General features: G+C 32.9%; 1 protein-coding gene across 1 annotated transcript in view; it reads left to right on the top strand.

The window, feature by feature from the left end:
• LOC140671870 (proto-oncogene tyrosine-protein kinase ROS-like) overlaps positions 1-21,498 on the top strand; it is an 89,975-nt gene that overhangs the window by 54,236 nt on the left and 14,241 nt on the right. The window contains 3 exon segments of the mRNA XM_072903559.1: positions 7,656-9,088; positions 10,933-11,040; positions 11,195-11,412. Of these exon segments, the coding sequence (XP_072759660.1) occupies positions 7,656-9,088; positions 10,933-11,040; positions 11,195-11,412 (1,759 nt within the window).

Below are 21,498 nucleotides of genomic sequence, written 5' to 3'. Positions count from 1 at the left end.
TATTTATTCACAATCCTTTCTTTATATTTTTATATAAAAATACATAAATATATTATACATTTAAATAAATGAATAAATAAATATATAAATAAATAAAAATAAATCTATTTATACATAATTATATTATAAATTATTATTTCTTGAATCTTTCACTATTTATTTATTTAACTTTTTAGTAAACAACGAGCGACGGCTAAAACCTTTTAAGCGTTACTCAGGACAGTGATCTTGATAACATATCAAGGTCATTGACTTCTGAAAGAGGTGACCTTATGTGAATATTTACCGAAACCACATAGGAACCATCCCCGAAAAATTTAAAACGAAACATTTTGAACACATTTGCAGAGAAATCTGGAAAAAATTTTTTTCTCGAAAACATAGCCTTCTTTATAATTTAAAATATAAAAAATTATTAAAAAATGTGATTTCTCAATGTTTCAAAACATTTTAAACACATTGGCAGAGAAATCTGGGAAAACATTTTTTTCGCGAAAACATAATCTCCTATAATTAAAAAATATATATATCTATAAAGAGATTAAAGAAATAAGCAATCAAGGATATCTTATTAAGTCGTATTTAAAATCTAAATTTTTTTACGAAAAATATTATATAGAGAGGTTTTGAAAATTGAAGAATTATAAATTGTGTGAGAACTAATAATAGCGAGGTCAGTATTGGATAAAGATTTTGAGGCCCGCGGGAAGCGCGGGACGGAAAGCTAGTATATATATATATATATATTGTTACGTCCTTCTTCAATCTTTGCGTAGTCGCGCGAAGACACTTTTTACACACACTCACTCTCACTCGCGCCGAGAATAAATCGACTCGCGTAAATAAGAAATAATCTTTAATACCACGATCCAATACAATGCACAAATTAAATACAAAAACGTATGCATGCAAAGCCAAAAGATTCGGCACATCCGCGCACGTCAACGGCTCAACCCAAATCAATCTTTTTTTTTTAAATATTTCACCGGAAAACAAAACCAAGCGGTTGTCAATAAACAATCCTCCAACGAAGACATTCTGCGGATGCCAAACCAGGAACGTAACATTTGCCCTCCTTCTTCAAAATTGTCGTCCCGACAATCAGAAACAAAGGGCTATCTAAAGCTATTCTTGATCTGAGTGCTCCGATGTCGACCTCAGAACTCCGACGAATATGCCTGTACTACCCTGGGCTCCTGCCACAGGTTACCGTACAATCCGCCACATTGAATCCCGTCTCACGTACACACATGTCGACTCCAGGGTATCGACGAGCCATCCTGCCCTACCCTGGGCTGCTGCCTCAGGTTACCGAGCAATTCGCTGTTCGAACCCAATCGACTTCCGAAGTTCTTTCCGCTACGTCCGGGTTTCTCTGCGACCGTGAGGAAATCTTCGAACAAGAGGGGGGTATTCTCCGTGGACCCAACGTTCCCAAAGAGGCTCTCCAAGTCGCTGCCTCGACATTTGTCCTATGACCCACGGGAAAACCACGGATCAAAAACCGTGAGTGAGGCAGTCTTCTTAGGATGACAATTTCCCTTTTTTTCCTAAATTCAACTCGCTGTTCAGCTCAACCGCTTCAGTCAAGAATTCCTTCCTTAAGATAATCCTCTTTCCAAGACAAAGACTCTAAGAAAAGAAAAGATATTACGCAGTAACTTAATATTACTTAATACTACACGCAATCATTCTACCTAACGCACTATACACCAAACGATTCATAAATTAGATTCCGGACTCCGATTTACCTTACTCTAAGGTTCTTTCGAGAAAAGAAGCTAATCAATCTGCATGCACTTTTTTCTTCCTGTGCCGAGGTGTCTTTTGAATACAATAAACTACTTCGCTTAATTTCTTCACTATTAAATACGGACCCTCCCAATTGTTTTGTAATTTTTTAGCCTTTCCTTTACTTCTGCAAGGATTAAACAGCCAGACTCTCTCTCTCTCTTCAAAAAGAACTCCTCTAACTTTTCGATCATACTGAGCCTTCATTTGTAAAGATCTTAAAACCATACGTTCTCTAACACCGGAATGAATCTCTTCTAACTTCTCTTTCAAATTTTTCACAAAATTTCTCTTCAGAGATAATCTCTCCTCATAAAATCTCGGACTGCCCTGTAACAAATCCATAGGTAATCTAAGCTCTCGAGCAAAATATAATTCTGCAGGGGTCACTCCAGTGGTCTCATGCTTTGAAGATCTGTATGCTAACAGAAACATAGAAATCCATCGAGCCCAATCTTTCTGATTCTCTGAAACATATTTAGCTAAATAATTTATTATTGTCTGATGCTGACGCTCAACCTGTCCATCAGATTGGGGGTGCAGAGCAGTTGTTCTCGTCTTCTTGATTCCAAGAAGATGCATTAATTCAGAGAATAATTGAGATTCGAAATTTTTTCCTTGATCTGTATGAATCTCAATGGCACCCCATGCCTGGAGACAAATTGACTAACGAAAATCTCAGCCACCGTCTTAGCTCTAATATTCTTTATAGGGTAGGCTTCTACCCACTTCGTGAAGCAATCCACAATGACTAGTAGATACTTATTCCCTAATATTGTTAATGGAAGAGGACCAAGGATATCCATCTGTACCCTTTCCATTGGAGAACCAACGTTATAAATCTGAAGAGGGGATTTCCCTTTTCCTAAAGGACCTTTCCTCGAAACACAAATTTTACACGTCCTACACCATTCTTCAACATCCTGCTTACAAGTCCTCCAAAAGAATCGTTTTCGAATCTTCCCTAAAGTCTTATTTATCCCAAAATGACCTCCCGATGGAGAATCATGTGCTTGCTCCAAAATCTCCTTCACTCGACTCCGAGGAACTATCAATTGAAGAAAACTGGATTTGAGATTCGAGGCTTCCTATCTTTTATAAAGAATTCCATCTTTTAAAACCAACAAGTCCCAATATGACCAATAAATCTGTGCTGAGATATCTCCAACAGGAATTTGCGAACGAGCTGGTCTCTGTCCTGCTTCTTTTCCTTGCAATATAAATGAGATGCTCAAATCCGTCCGTTGTGCATGACGCCACTCTCCAAGGTTCTTGTCTTCCAGTACAATTCGAGCGACAGACATCTTCTTTTCCACTTTAGAACAATATCCACAGCCGCTTAACTCACACAATCGTCTGGATAATCCATCAGTATTCTGATGAGAAAGCCCTTTCCGATAAATAATTTCAAATTTATACTGTTGGAGCCTCTCCAGCCAACGAGCCAATTGCCCTTCTAGATCTCTAAAAGACATAAGCCATCGTAACGAAACATGGTCCGTACGAATTAAAAACTTTCGTCCTAAAAGATAATGACGAAAAAATTTAATAGAGTCTACTATCGACAAAAGCTCCCGATGAGTAACACAATAATTCCGTTCTGATTTATTCAGCACACGACTAAAATACACAATCACTTTTTCACTGCCATCTTGCTTTTGTGACAAGACTGCTCCAATCCCTATATTCGAGGCGTCTGTATCTAGAATAAATTCACCATCCTCCTTCGGAAAGGAAAGAATTGGAGAAGAACTTAGCAATGACTTTAACTTTTCAAACACCTCTTGACATTTTTCTTCCCACACAAACTTGGCTTTATTCTCTGTTAATGTATACAGGAGGTTTGGCCAAAGACGAGAAACCTTTTACAAACTTCCTATAATAAGAACAAAATCCGAGAAAACTACGCAATTGTTTTCTGGTATGGGGAATCGGTCAATCTTTAACGGCAATAATCTTTTCAGGATCTGTAGTAACACCCTCTGCAGAAACAATATGACCAAGATATTTTACTTTATTTTCAAATAAAATACATTTCTTTGGATTAATTTTTAAATTTGCTTCTCTTAATCTCAAAAATACAATTTTAAGATTATTAATCATTTCAGTAAAAGTTTTTCCAAAAATTATTACGTCATCCAAATAAACAAGACAAATTTTCGATATCAAATTTCGCAAAACTTTCTCCATTAATCTTTCAAACGTTGCAGGGGCGTTACACAAACCAAAAGGCATAACTGTAAATTGCCAAAGTCCCTTACCAATTGAAAAAGCCGTTTTCTCTTTATCTTCAGGACGAATCTTTATTTGCCAATATCCGCTTTTAAGATCAAGGGTAGAAAACCAAGAATTACCTGCTAATTGGTCAAGAATTTCATCAATTCGGAGAAGGGGATAAGAATCTTTAATAGTCACCGCAATCAACTTCCGATAATCAACGCAAAATCTTATAGAACCATCTTTCTTTTTCACCATAACAACAGGAGAAACCCATGGACTCTGCGATTCCTCAATCACTCCTCGTGCTTTCATTTCCTCTATATTTCTATTCACTTCTGCTCTCAAATGAATTGGAATTCTACGGGGAACCTGTTTAATAGGAAGAGAATCTTGCATATTTATAACATGTTCAACTGAATTGCAATTTCCCGCAATAATATCCTCAGAAAATATATTTTCGAATTCCCTAAAAAATTCAATAAAATTCTCCCTTTCCAAATTATTCAATCTCTTAGAATTATTATCGAAGAGTTCTTTCAAAGCAACCGGAACTCCCTTTAAAGGCTCTTCAATTCTAGCTATTTTTCTTTCTATTTTAGAAACTCTAAAGACTGATTCAAACACATTTTCTAAATTCACCATTCTCAAAAAGTCTACTCCTAACAAACATTGGTCACTAATATCAGCAATAATCATGGGCATTTGCAAAGAAAATCTTCCCAATTCGACTCTAATTTCTGTTTGAAATTTAACAGGAACTTTCCAGTGGGATATTTTAAATTAATATTTCCCTTAAAAACTCCATTCTTTGCATCAACAATTTTATTACTCACAATAGACACATCGGAGCCTGTGTCTACCCTGAAAGAACACTTCTTTCCTTCATAAATAAAATGACCTAAAGTAGTCCTTATACTACTAACATTAAAATTAGTTTCCGGGGAATCTCTTTCGCAAGCCGAACCTCCCCCGCACAGCTCGACTAAGCCGAGTTTTCCTTTTCCACTGGACAATCTGATCGGAAATGTCCGACTTTCCCACACGTCCAACACTCCTTACGGCCGGCGCCAAATCGGCTGCCTTGCCAATTCCTCTTCTCCTCTTTTCTCTCTCGCTTGCCTTCCGTTTTACTACTCTGCACCACGTCCTTTCTTTCAATAACTTTCTTATTAAAATTTCCTTTCTTCCTTTCAAATCCTTCCCCTTGAATCATTTTAATTGCCTTTGCCCTTTCTATTGGCAACACTGAGAGATGTAATATTCTCCAATTGCAACGTTCGTTTCACAAAATTATCAAAAATTGCCGAAATAAATTGCGCGCAGGCAATTTTGTCACGGACTTCATGCAGACACTCGGGATATGCGAGACGAACTAATCTGTCTAATTCGAAACCCAGTGCAGCCAGATCTTCACCGAATTTTTGCTTTCTACTTGTGAACTGAACGTAAAAGTTTTGAGATAAATATCCGTCCCCAAATCGTAACTCAAGTTTTGATTTTAATTCCGCAAATTCTAAATTTGTTACATCCTGAACTGTCTCTAAAACGGCACGCGCTTTTCCTCTCAAACATGAAGCAAGAGCAACGGTCTTCATCGAGTCATCCCACCCGTTCGCCCGAGCAATTAAATTGAATTGTGAAAAATATTCTCTTAGGGATACTGAACCATCAAACGTATCTGGCTTTAATTTAAAACTTAAATCTGTGCAAACGCGATACTCATGATTTTCTATAAAATTTTCTAAATGCGATCCCGAGTCTCCGAAAGTTCTATTATTGGTAGGACTTAGCTGTTGAGTCTGTCGTTGAAGCTGCGCCTGGAATTCAGCCTGTTGTTGTTGTAAAAGCTTCTCAAATTCAGCCCTCTGTTGTCGCTGCTCCTGACATAATTGGTGGATTTCTTTCTTTGCCGCTTGTAATGCCGTTGTCTCCGTCTCTGTAAGGGACGTCACGGCTCGCAACCTCTTTCCACTCGACGGGCCAGCGATTTCTGTCTCCATACTCCTTTCTCCAGAAGCCATTTCTTTCTTGACTGATTATCTGTTCTGCGATCCCGGTCGAGCCCCCAAAATGTTACGTCCTTCTTCAATCTTTGCGTAGTCGCGCGAAGACACTTACACACACTCACTCTCACTTGCGCCGAGAATAAATCGACTCGCGTAAATAAGAAATAATCTTTAATACCACGATCCAATATAATGCACAAATTAAATACAAAAACGTATGCATGCAAAGCCAAAAGATTCGGCACATCCGCGCACGTCAACGGCTCAACCCAAATCAATCTTTTTTTTTTTTTAAATATTTCACCGGAAAACAAAACCAAGCGGTTGTCAATAAACAATCCTCCAACGAAGACATTCAGCGGATGCCGAACCAGGGACGTAACAATATATATATATATAAAATTTTATATTTTATTTAATAAAAATTTATCATACCATATTTTATTATAAGATGTGAAATTACATAACTGTGATAATTATTTATTTTTAATTTTTTATAATTTTTTTTATTACATTAAATTAAAACTTCTTTAAAAATAAATATATATTGTATGCATATTTACTATTTTCATGTATTTTATTGTTATCTTTAATTTTATATATATATATATATATATATATATATATAAAACATGTTATAAGAAACAGTAGTAACTAATAATATATATTATTATGTTTTAAACAAGAAATTAAAAACAAGGATTGCTGAACACAAGTCTAACATATTAAACAATAAAAATAAATCGGTTATTACTATCCACAAAAATATGATCATGATTTTGATTGGAAAGATGTAAAAATTTTAGATAAAAAAAATTTTTATAACAAAAGATTGACCTCAGATGATATACATAAAAAGACAAATAAACAGCATAAATTTGCAAACAGACATAGAATGTTTAAATTCTACGTATCTAAACATTATTGACAAATTTCCGAAAGTTTAAACAACCTTTATTTGTCATTATTCATGATTTTAAAGCTACAACTGTCGACATTTTTATGATTATCAGAAGATTTGTCCATCGTTAAACATCGTTATAGTGAAAAAATTTGGAACAATTATGTATGTTTCAACTCAACATAACATAGTGCCTCTTCTATATAAAAAAACGTTTCTGTTATTAACTAGTGAAATTGTGGGTTGATTTTTAATAATTTTAATACAGGCTTCCAACCGACTAATTTGTTTTACAATGTGACGAGTCAACCTATGTGTCACTTCTTGGCCTGCTAACCAAAGGAGGAACATATTAACTCAACAATTTCGTATCGTATTGACAATATCTTCATGTTCAATTTTAAGCATATGACAAAATAATGATGTTTAACTTTTCTTAAACTCCCTTATGACGATGTACTGGCGTCATTCAATGATAAGTGATTATACAGTTATTTAGCAAAAAAACCAATATTTCTCATATGTTTTTTGTATTTTTGCGCTGAAAAAGGTCATAAAATTGACCGAAACGTTCGTTAGAAGAAGAGATTAAATTGTGACTTATCGTTAGAAAAAATTATTGCGCACTAACTACAGCGTTTTGCTCTTACTCGCATTTTTTTAATTGAATTTTATATCTTATAAAGAGCTTATATATTATATTTAATTTATTAATTACGCATATATATATTTTCTAGAATTTTATACTGGAAAGATTATGGTCCAGATTCAAATGAAAAATCAAAGATAATGTCATTGGATGTGAATGGGAAAAACGCACAAATTATTCAAAAAAACACATCCAACATATGCTCCTGCTCATTTAATTTTTCAGAGATTTCTGCTATAAAAATTGACGACATGAATCTTAAGAAACCACTAATTTACTGGTTAGTGAGTGATCTCTTGATTGTGACAGACGTTTACGTTTGTATATGCAAATTAATTTTAGACACCAAAAACATTGGCAATGAAATATATTTCAACCAAATTGCAATTGATAAGACAAACATTTACTTGCTTACTTACTACCACGATTATGTTTTTGTTTTGAAGAAAAAGTATACACTTCTTGAAGGTAAAGACAATGCATTTGAATACGTGCAAAAAATAAAAACGCCTTACTGGATTCATGAAATTCATGCTTTCGGTAAATCTTTGCAATTATATCCTCCGACAAGATGTCTGACACCTGACGAAAATGTTTATAATATTGAAAAACCGATAATAACGACAAACAGTATCAACATAAGTCTTCCTGAGCCGGTTCCCAAGAGTGAATGCAAAAAATACAACTTACCTGCCACTTTATATACTATATACGTAAGTCATTGTTTGGACAATGACTTTAACAAGTCTGAAAAGTTTATCGTGCAGACATATAAGCAGTACTATGAGTTTCACAATTTAACGCCGTTTACAGAGTATAAGTTACAGCTAAGCCTGAGCAATTTTTACTTTGATCATTTATCGATAAATCCACTATTCGGCTCGGACATGATACTAAAGACTAACCCGGGCAAACTCAGAGAAACACCGGAAAACATAACGGTTTATATTCTGACGCCTACTATAGTAGCAGTTCATTGGATGCCGCCCAAGAAATTAAACTGTATGACCGTGACCTATGAGGTGTATTGGAAATCACTTTCTTCGATTAACGACACGCGACAAAAGGGCACGCAAATTATTAATATGCCCAAACGTACAACAGATGGCAGGTTTTTCACAAAAATTCAGTTGTTACCAGAAGAAACATATTCGATACACGTATGTGTGTATCCAATTAATTTTAAAGATTTTCACAACAATAGTTCAAGCCAGATTGTTCACATGTACTTGAAACTGAACAATATAACTTTGAGCGGAGTCAGCACAAACAGCATGAACATTTCTTGGATCCCAAGCATCAATCTGACGTTTCTTTGTGCGTTAGAGTATACAAATGTTGAGACAGAAAAGTGGCAAACAACAAATAACATAACAGTCAACTATAATAAAGAAGTAAAATATTATATAGAAAACTTACAAGCAGGAACTTTATACAAGTTTCGTTTAATATTCAGATACCTTGAGTACGAGGAACAATTTATATGGCTGTTTGATGAGAGATTTACCTTTTCAACACGTGGTAAGCAAGTGAAGATATTACAACATTATAACCTTATTTTAATTATTTTTAAATATACTTTAAAAATTTTTAGAAGTATAAATTTTTATAAACAATGGGTTAATTAAAACGTAAACAATACAATATAATGTCGTTAAAAAACTAGTCTACTCACACGTAAATTAAGAAAGAGAAGAAAGAATCCAATGGAACATGTTTAAAAGTAGAACTTAATTATTGCGTTTAATTCGGTATAAATTGTACCCATATAATTTTTTGATCCGTTATATATTTTCTTTATAGTTACACTTGAAAAGGACCACAACCATATGGTCGAAACGTCGTGTGAATAAATTGAATGATTTTGGCTATTCAGGTCGTTTTAATTAACCCGTTGTTTATAATTAAATACTAGCGACTTTAATCTCTAACTTATAATATAAATTTTTATTAATAAAGTTATATTATAGTATTATACGGTTGTTCAGATATAAAAATGCTTACAAAATTTAAAAAGTTAGAAATTTTTGTAATTATTTACATTAAGAGCTATATATGTATGTTGTCAAAGTTTTTAAAATCTGTAAAGTCGTTCCTATATATAAATAATTACCAAAATTTTTATTAACAACATAAGTCAAAGTAAGTTTTTAAGATAATTATACAGAATAACGGACTACCTCCCGATGTCAATGACCTTGACATATATTATCAAGATCATGACCTTGAGTAAGGTACTGAAGGTTTTCACCGGCGCTCGTTGTTTATTAAAAAGTTATTAACAAAAAAATGTATAATGAACAATATATAATTTTCGGACCGTGTGTCCATGCTTTCGTATTATATTGTTATATTGTATCGCTGAGAATAGTAAGTCATCTTAGTTTATCTTTTTTAACTGAAATTTTACTTCTATATTTGTGACATTTCTTGTAAACTTGAAATTCTTTTAAAGACAATAATGAATCATACTTTTAATGGATTTATTAATTTAAATGTGATATATTGAATGCGTGGACGTCCATGGGTGTCCATGATGGATTTCCCCCTTTGGTTTTTTTTTTTTGACAAGGAGAAATCCATCATGGATACTCATCCCTCCGGAGAAAGGGACGGATTAAGCTGGACTTCTATCGGCTAAAACCCCTTAGTGGTCCTACCTCGGCGGTTTGCTATAGGTGGACTCTGGGGTGGCTTTTCGCATTTTACCAGGCCCACCCCCGCTGGGCACCTCGTCCTTCAATGAATTGAAGGAGGGGATGCCTCCTTCTCGCAATACGCCGCTGAATGAATTCAGTGGCGCACTGTTGGCGGAGTTGCGGGATCACCACGCAACACCGCCACCTCCTTGAGGTCAAGGTGCAATGGGGAGTGAGTGTCCCCACACTCACTCCCCTTTGACCCCCAGGGGGGACAGGAATTTAATTTCTTATCTCCCCCTTTCGCCCTGCACCCCTACCTACAAAAAATTAATCCAACCCAACCTATGTCTGAAGTATATAATAGATTTTGCTTCGTAAACACAGGTTGGGTTAGGTTAATTATTTTGAGGGGTGAGGGTGCAGGGGGAGGGACGGAGTCCCTCCGCTGCCTATGTGTTTACTGTAAAGTTATTATACATTGTTAAATGTTATTTCACTTTCGACAAGAACGAAAAATTACATTTCATTTTTCAAACTTTTTTTGTTAATAACTTTTTAATAAATAACGAGCGCTGGCTAAAATCTTCAGAACCTTACGCAGGGTCATGACCTTGAGAATATATGTCAAGGTCATTGACATCGGGAGGTGGTCCGTTATTCTGTATAATTACCGTTTTTAAATATGAAACAAAAATATTAAAGCTATATTTTTTCTTTACATAGATGATATTTCGAACACTCCTGAAACATTAGCTAAACAATATTATCTACCATTGACTTTAAGCCTTGTCGCTATAGTTACAGTAATCTGTATCTACTACTTTTACTATTGTAAGTATATTTGATGCACGTTTCGATCTTTAATTGTAGATTGTTTTAAATGTAGCATCTTTTAGAAGTTTTTTGAAAAAATTTAATTTATTTGTTAATGCAATGTAAATTTTACAATGCACTAATGTGTAAATATATTGTAACTTTATGACAGTGTATCGACAACGCAAAGAAAGTAACGAACAAAATTTGTCACCGATAATGACTAACATCGAATTAGCTGTTCTGCATGAGATACCGAACAGGAATCTTCAGTTCAATATATTATACAATCCTATGTTGCAATATAATTCGGATGAATATGTATTAAACAGAATCAAACGTGAGCAAATCACGATATCAAAATTCGTTGGCAGCGGTGCATTCGGAATGGTAAAAATCGATTTTTTCGTAGTCACAGTTTAATTTTTAAATAATAAAGTAAGACAAATACATATTTCTTAATAAAGACAATTATAAAAATAAACTTTTTAAAAGACATTATATAATATAAAAGATGTTTAAAAAATAAAAATTACACATATGTAGGAGGAACTGATATATATGGCAATATGTTACATTGGGATTATCTGTTATTTGATAATGAATTTCAAAATAATACTTATAGAAGTAAATTTCTACATTAACCCTTTACTCACAGTAAACATGGAATGAAGATATTAGAACAATGCTATTTTAATAAGATAGCTAAGATAATTTCATACTATAAAAATGGAAATTTTTTTTCTTTTCGTTTGCTTTCCAAGGTTTAAAGGTAATAAATTATATTTTATAAAAAATAGGTCTTTCATATGTTAATATTAATTTGGACGAATAGTTTTTAATAAAAGGTAAAGTAGGATATAATGGCCATACAGAAAAGATGGTCCATAGGCTGTAATTTTTCGAATAATCTCTACATAGTGAGCTTTTTTAATCATTATCAAAGATAATCAATATTTACAATAGGTTATGTGCCTACATTATTTGAAATAACAATATTATGAATCTTATACTATGTTTTACTTTCGACTACCTGCAAAGTTCCTCATATGTCCACTAAAAACTCCTATAACATCGAATAAATTACAGTTAAGCTGTTGTAATCAATGTTAGACATATTATAAAGATATGTAAATTGTTATATGATAACCTATAATTTTTATTTTCGTTTTCTTTATTTTCTTATAAATACTATGGCCATCTTTCAGTCATAATTTGGATAAGATGGCTCACTTTTTATAGGTTATGTTGGCCCACACAATCGACATCTGCTCAAGCGCAAGCGCCGTTCTGTGAAACAAAAGTAATATAACAATAGTCGACTGTCACTGTTTACTTCTTGGTTATTATTGTCGACATGTAATAAAAGTAAATATTATAATTTTTACTTTAATTTCGAGAAATATCGCAACATTTATTTTTGTGAGTATTTGTAAGTTACACATATACAAAACAAGAATCTCGTTAATTTTCCCGATATTGCTTTTTAAAAAATATAACAATATTTGTTGCATAAGAGGGTAAATTAATTAACTTTCACTTTGACGAAAAGCAATAAAGTGTATTGTTTTTTGTCCGCAAGAGTCAGAAATAAATCATTAAAAATGAGATTAGAAATTGAGATTATAAAATCTGTCATTGATAAAACATAATATATGCATATATAGCAATAAGTATAAACAGTTTCAAAATTTTGCAAAATAATAATTAATAAAAATTTACACATTTTAAATTTTATGTAGATAGATATTTTTTAGAGTTGTTAATAGATAACTTCACTGCGAAAAAGCATTTAACGATTCTGTCTTTTTACATCATAATAATTAATAAACGATAATTTGAACTATTATTTTCGTATTATACTTATAAGAGTAGGTGTAAAGTAAAATATTTGTCAAACATTTTGTTAATAAAATTGTTTTTTATTTTTAAGTTGTTATTACAATATAAGAAAATATGTAAACATCGACCATAATAACCAAGAAACTGTAACAAATAATGACAGTCGACTTCTTGTTACATTACTTTGTAATAATTGTTAAAAATTTTCTTTATAAAAGTCCTAATTTTATTTATATGTATATATTATATACATATTTTATAAATAATATATATAAATGTGTACAGGGTATCTCCTGGTAAAGGTGAGCAATCTCTCGTGGGCATATAAAAAGCAGATAAATAACCCCATAAGTTCCTATAAAATTTTTTTCTATAATGCATTTTTACCGAGATATTTGTCTTCAAAATTTAAATTTGAGAAACATTTTTCTTAAATAATTTTTATATTATTTTGTAGAGCTTAATAATGTATAAGAACTTATAGGGTGTCCCATTTAAAAAATTCAAGGCGACCTTTATACGATTATTCAAGGTCAAACTAATGGTACCATCTTATGGCCCCCTCGAAATCATACAATTTTTGTCTGAAACAATTTTGTCTGCTGGGCTCAGTTTTCGAGATATTTTACTGTCCAAGTTAAAATGGGACACCCTGTATATAATTTTTGGTATCATATACATTTCAGAAAAGGTATTCTTAACGTATCTATTTATTTAATACCTGATACATTAAACGCATTCAATTCATTTACAATCACCTTTACTTATGATAATACCAATCTTGGTAATATCAATCCTAATAATATAAATTTTTTCTTAAAGTGATCGCTTTGGTATGTAAACAGAACCGTTATTGCGAGTTCCCTGTTTGTGTTGTACGTCTTAATATTCTCTACATTCTATACATTTGTTCCGCAGTCTGCTTTAGACTTTTGAAGTATACGTTTATATAGTATTGTATTACGTAAGAATAACGGATTTATATGAATTTTTAACACTTAACATTTAAGTAAATAAATTTGTTATAAAAATAAATATGATTAGCAAATTCATTTATTTAAACATACATTAAATGCGTGGGCGGGAGAAGGGCTTTGACCTCCCCTTCTTTTTTTTTACGTGAGGAAATGCATTATGCATACCCGCCCTTTCGAGGAGAAAAGCGGGTTATGTCAAATTCTCACCGGCTAAAACCTCATAGTGGTCCTGCCTCGGCGGTTTCAAGTGGGTAGGCCCTGGGATCACTTTTAGCATTCAACCAGGACCCACCCCCGCCGAGCACTCTGTCCTTCAATGAATTGAAGGAAGGGGCGCCTCCTACCGGCAATGAGCCGTTGAACGATGATTCAACGGCACATTGTTGGCGTTGCGTGGTGGTCCCGCAACGCCGCCATCTCCTTGGGATCAAGGTGCAATAAAGAGTGAGCGTGGGGACGCTCACACTCTCTTGCCCCGGAGGGGGGCGGGGATGTTATTCCCGCCCCTTCGAGATGGCAATCGGGACTGATGGCCGGGTTGGGAGAGGAGTTTTGTAAGACTTCCCAAGTTCAAGGCCCCGGTCGAGTGTCTTGAGGAGGAAAGGGGTGTCGGACGGGAGCAGGTTACACCTTGACTCCGTCACCCTGACTCCCCGTTGACGTCATCCAACGCCCTTCTTAGCGTAGTGCGTCTTTTGGGGTCCTAATTGACTCCCCTTTATTCCTCCTCCTCGAGGAGGGGATCTATCCCCTCGCTCCTCCTCTTCGTCGACCATGCCTTCGGTTGAGGAGCACAGACTCCCTTCTGCGAGGACGTGATCCGCCGGGACTCGGAAGTCCACACAGAGCGAGCATCGCTTCCAAACCCGGCATCCTCCCATTTTGTGTTCCAAAGACCCGCGTATCGATAGCATCGATGCCGGGGACACAGTGGAGGTGCAGCTAGAGCTGCTATGGCTTTAGAACATATAAAAATGGAAGGGGAATGGCAGACTGAAAAGTGTCCGGAGGAAGTGAGAAAAAAATTGTAGTTGCCTCTCTCTCGTGAGTTACTGCTCGAAAGTGCGCATGCGTGCCATTTGCTGACACACACAAGCATCGTGTGTGTACATACATATACATACATTGACAAATCAATCATATATATCCTTCGCTTTTAATAAAATCATTTAAAAAAATCAGAGAATAAATAAATAAATAGTAAAAGACTCAAGAAATAATAATTTATAATAATGTATAATATATTTATGTATAAATAGATTTATTTTTATTTATTTATATATTTATTTATTCATTTATTTAAATGTATAATATATTTATGTATTTTTATATAAAAATATAAAGAAAGGATTGTAAATAAATAGATAAATCAGTGTTAAAAAAATCAGTAAGTATTTATATAATATGGTAAAAATGTTACATTTACAATATTATATTTGGTAAATATTCACATAAGGTCACTTCTTTCAGAAGTCAATGACCTTGACATATGTTGTCAAGATCACTGTCCTGAATAACGCTTAAAAGGTTTTAGCCGTCGCTCGTTGTTTACTAAAAAGTTATAAAAATTTTTTAAAATTGACATTTTTTGCAATTATTTTATCAAATACTGGAAATTAAAAAAAATGTTTCAATTAAAAGTTGTAAGTCTCTTCAAAATACACGTTTTATATCCTATCCATTTTTATTATACGAGTAATAGTTTTCGAGAAAAACAATGATAAAGACTCTAAACCTTATACAATATTAATTATAACATAATATATAATATAGTCCCACTGCATCCGCGCATACACTTTCTACATATATACTTTCCTACCCACACAACAAATGGGTTAGGTTAGGTTTTTTTTATTGGAAGTAGAGCCCCCCGCAGGGGGGCGGAACTCACTATGCCCGCGCATAGACTTTCTACGGGGGGCTCCACTTCCAAAAAAAATAATCTAACCCAACCCATTTGTTGTGTGGGTAGGAAAGTGTATGCGCGGATACAGTGGGACTATATTATACATAATATTATAATTAATATTGTATGAGGTTTGTAGTCTTTATCGTTATTTTTCTCGAAAACTATCACTCGTATAATAAAAATGGATAAGATATAAAACGTGTATTTTGAAGAGACTTACAACTTTTATTTGAAACATTTTTTTAAATTTCCAGTATTTGATAAAATAATTGGAAAAAACTTCAATTTTTAACAATTTTTGTATGTAACTTTTTAGTAACAACAAGCGACGGCTAAAACCTTTTAAGCGTTACTGAGAGTGATGATCTTAACAACATATGTCAAGGTCATTAACTTCTGAAAGGGATGACCTTAACATATATGAGTATTTACCCAAATTTTTTATCAAACACTCCTCTATGTATACAAATTTTAACGAAGTTATTTATCAGATCCTAAGCAAAATTTATATATGACTCTTTTTTGATAAAGCATGGTATACATAAAATAATCATTCCGCATTGAAACATTAAAAATAAATTATAGAGGATGGCAGGTAATATATCTTTGAGAACGATGCAGCCAATGTAGAGAAGAAATAATCTCGATTCTGTTCTCTTCTATTTTCCAAGTTCGTTTAGTCATTTTTCTTGGTTTGCGAGCAAATTCTGATGGAATATGAACACGCAAGTTCTTCATTTTTTCAGCAATTTCAGTAATCTCCGTTGCTGTAAGACGTGTTCCTGATTTTATTCTTTTTAAAACAAATCTCATAAATGTTTTCGTGATACCTTCTAACACCAAATGAAAAGAATCGAGAACAAATTGTGTCACCATTTTTAGAGATAGAGTTAAAAGGGAGGATATTCCAATGTGGTGCTCAGAGTCCGACTGTTTTACAAAATCTTCATCACTACGTAGTGTGTGGATTTCAGTGGAATGACACATACTATTAAATTCACATTCTCCAGATTGAGTACATCTTTCACATACATGATACGCATTATGACCTACAATACACTTTAAATACTGTCTGGCCGGAGCATCACAAATAAAACATTTGATATAAACTTCATGTCTCACACCATTTAAAATTAGACCATCACTTCAATTGTAATACTTCTAAAATAAAGTCTTGTAAATATTTATGTACACTGTTTGATTTACCCTATTGTTCGAGATAACATAGAAGTAGCGCACGCCTTCAAATTTAATCGCTCTGCGCGCGCACATCGCGCTTTAAGCGCAATGCGCTCCGGGCGCCCAATCGCAGGGCGCCACCGGACGCAATTAATTTTGAGCCGATACAACAATAGCGCGGCTTACAAACAAATAACTAACGGCAGTTTACACCCATCTAGAAAATTCGAAAAATAACAAATAATACATAAAATTCGAGAACTTTCGATATGGGGCCGCTGCTATAAAACCTCCCCGCACTGAAATCGAGACGACATTTGCGAATTAGTCTCGTGCGTGATCTCTGTGTCTCTCCAAATCAAATAAATCGATAAAACACCATTTTGGCGGAAGGAAATTGCGCCAGCTCGCTCTCTTCGTCGATCGTGACGGAGAAATTCCTTTCTCGCAGCGTTAATCTCTCTAGCTCGCGGATTTAACGATCTCCCTTGATTCTAATTTTTTTTAGTATTCTTCTCGGACTTGTGCCACGTCGATTATCAACCTGTAGTTAGTGTACATATAATCATTCGTTGTGTTTGTGCTTTAAATAGAAGACTTGTTAAACCAATAAACTTATCTAGCGTTTATTCTCGTTACCTCTACTTCTATTGTCCTACGCTCCCCTCGCTTGCCCGTTGTGAACACCTATCCTACACAAATTCCGACAACAAACGGTCTGTCATCAATTAGATCTAAACAAGATCTAAAAAGATCTGCACAAAATGGGCCAAACATCAGTAACACAACTTTTTGTCAAATTTATTCCATCAATGTTAACATTTAATCCTATTTTATTCTGCTAAAATTTTTCAATCCACAACTTTCTAGGCGCCTTTCAAGTCCTGAAATTAATCCAACATGCACATAGGAACCATTGCTGAATTCCACAATTGATGTTATAACTCTAGACGTCTTATTGAGAGTGCGCGAATCTAAGGGCAAGTCTTGATGATATGATTTCAGTTTTGTGAGAAGTTCTCTGCAGACTTCTACTGTAATATTATGTTTCAAGTTCCATTCTCTTAGCCATTGTCTGAATTTCACCTGCTCATCTTCATCATTGTCTTCTTCATCTTCATCACTTGAGTTTCTATCTGATTCAATACTTGCTATCAAATCACATCTCATATAAATATATTTACTATTTTTATCATCATTTATTGGTCTTGAAAGCTGTAAATCTTCATCTGCAGATTCACTAATGTTATTCGTAGAATCTTGAGAGATATCTTGATCTTTAAATAAACAATTCATAATATTATCTGTTGTAATCGCTTTTAAAATGTCATCTTCTAATATTTTTTTAAGACATTTTTATATATTTTCTTGTTCAAGATATATTCAAAGTATTTTTAATTAAATAAAAACTTTAATATTATTTCAATTTTATTTTTTATTTTGAACTTCACTCTAAATTCTTGTTATTTAAGTCAATCAAAAAGTTCTGAGACTTCATTTTTTTCAAAAAATATTTATTTATTGTTTAATATTGATATGGTCCCTTTCAAAGTAGTCTCCATCGTATATAATGCACTTATGCCACCGTTTCTTCCAATTCTCAAAACACTTCTGAAACGCACTTTTGGGTATAGCTTTCAGCTTCTTCAGCTATTTTGCCTTTATCTTCTCTATGGTCGCAAATGTTGCCCTCTCATGGTTTTCTTTATCTTTGGAAACAGAAAAAAGTCACAGGGGGTCTGACGAATACGGCGGCTGAGGCATTACTACATTTTGGTTTTTTGATAAAAATTCACAAACAAGTATGGAAACAGTTCCGAAGTACGGAACCAATTTGGCTGAAACTTGTTTCATCCCCAAAACGTTAGTAATAATTGTTTCACATGAGCCATATGAGATACCAACTTCTTCAGCAACCTCCCTAACTGTAATTCGGCGAGAACAATTTTCTCAATTTTTTCCACGTTTTCATCGGTAGTTGACGTGCTCGGACGTTCAACTCTCTCGTCATCTTTAACGTTTTCTTGCCCCTTTTCGAAACGTTTATACCAATTATAAACATTTGGTTTACTCATAGCAGATTCGCCAAAAACATTCTTCAACATTTGCAACACGTCACTGCACTTAATTTTATTTTTAACACAAAATTTAATGCAAATTCTTTGTTCGTTGCAATTTATTTGCCTGTCAAAAACAAATTACCAATCGTATGTGACTGAAAATTGAAACATATGTTATGGACATGTGTACAAACATCAGGAAGAAAAATAATTCAAATTGGATATGTATAGTGCGGAAAATTCAAAAAGTCTAAAAACTTTTTGATCAGACCTATGAGCGAATGCCTTCTCAGCTTCAGCTTTGGCGCATCTCTTCAGCCTTCGCTCTCCAACAGATCGTTTATGTGCATCACTCATTTTGTAAAACAAAATTCTGTTCAAAGAAATTTGATATTTCACTTTTAAAAAAAAATTTAAAAAACGATATATTATGTTAAATAACAAGAATTCAGAGTGAAGTTCAAAGTAAAAAATAAAATTGAAATAATATTAAAGTTTTTATTTAATTAAAAATACTTCGAATATATCTTGAACAAGAAAATATTATATAAAAATGTCTAAAAAAATTATAATGTGAAATTAGAACTTTTAGACCCATTATTGTATGACAAACATATATATTGATTTGTTAAAAAACAGAATATTATCTAGACTCAAATTTTCTTTTCTATTATAGCTAATCAATATGTTTAAACAATATTTTAATTTAACAATTCATGAAATATATGACAAATATAATCACTTTTAGAAATCTATAATAAGAAAATTGAAGCAAACCATCATAATTTTTTTAACGAGTGTGATAGATAAATTATGAATATAAATAATTGAGAATGTATGTATATTTTTTTAGTCAGATAACAGATAAATTTTTAATCAGAGAATGTCAGAGATAAAATATAAATTTTCTTTATAATATTATTTTAAGAGTTAACTTGAAAAAAATAATATATAATTGTAACACATATTGCATCAAAAACATAAAAACAATTTACGAATATACACTAGGCAACAAAATTATCGCAACAAAAATTTATACCAAAATTTCACATAACTTCAGATAATCACAACTCCACGAAAAATTGTATTTAAAATTTAATTTTTATTTTGTAGGTTAAAGCCTCTACATTAAGAAGCATTTGTCAGATTTTGAATTTGTCCTTCCTCCCTCCCGCCTTTTTCTCAAAAGTAAGGACGTGTTTTGTCTCGGAAAATTTGCACAGTTTGATGCACTTCACGGAGTGGAATAAATTTTTTTCACAAGTATCATGATAATCATTATAAAACTTAGACTTTTCCTTGCAAATTAAAAAAACTTGAGATCGATACGATGTTTTTTGCGGATTTATGTCATATCAAAGTGACCTATACATTTTTATGCCTATTACCGCCAACATTATTTTAAAAGTGTGCATTTCCGCCTCGTCTTCGGCACACATACACGCATACGCACGCACGCACGCACGTATACACACATACACATGATGCGCAAATTCCGTCCAACAACCTTCCCGTGATGCGCATTGGCTAATGCTAATGTTCGCGGTAATAGGCCCAAAAATGTATAGGTCACTTTGATACGTCATAAGTCCGTGAAAAAAATCGTATCAATCTTATTTTTTTTAATTTGCAAGGAAAAGTCCAAAGTTTACAATGATTAATAGAATAAGAGAAATTGGGCAATAAGAGTCAAGCTCAGTAATTGGTGAGCAAATTCTTATTTGTACATTACTTTAATTGTGTTGAAATATAAAATACATCAGTTATCGCCGATGATTCGATTAATAACAAAATGTAAATCAATATATATAAGTGTGTACACTGAGGAAAAAAAAAAGTTGAATCAACACATTTTTTTTTTATCTAACTAAATGCGGCGGTCACGGGCTGAATAAACTGTGGAATTATTGACGTTAATCAGATATTTATTTTAAATAAACTAATATTATGTCTATATAATTTGATATTTAAAAAAAAAAATAGGAGGTTTATTTCTTTTAATTAAATGAATATATATATGTTTACTTAATATATATATTTATTATTTATTACGTATATATTTTCTTATATATCTACAAAACATTAGCAAATAATAACATAACGTCAATGTTATAATTTCACACTCAAAAATGTTATATTGTGGAGTGGGAAACTATAACATTGACGTTATGTTACTATTCGCTAATGTTTTGTAGGTATATAAGGAAATATATATGTAATAAATAATAAATATATATATATATATATAAACATATATATGTATACATTCATTTAATTAAATTAAATAATCCTCCTATTTTCCTTTAAAAAAATATCAAATTACATGGACATAATATTAATTCATATATATAGGTACATGTGTTTTTTATTAAAAAATTAAAAATTAAATTATTTTTTTATTAATTATAAATAAATAAAAGATCTGTTATATATATATTTATAGATCTAGTTATCATTTATATATAACAGTTTCGTAACTTAATACTAAAATATAATAATAATATAACAT

Source organism: Anoplolepis gracilipes, chromosome 12 (assembly GCF_047496725.1).
Source record: "Anoplolepis gracilipes chromosome 12, ASM4749672v1, whole genome shotgun sequence".
NCBI classification, from domain to species: domain Eukaryota; kingdom Metazoa; phylum Arthropoda; class Insecta; order Hymenoptera; family Formicidae; genus Anoplolepis; species Anoplolepis gracilipes.
The sequence above is the reverse complement of the archived record's forward strand: the minus strand, read 5'-3'. Positions and strand labels throughout refer to the sequence as shown.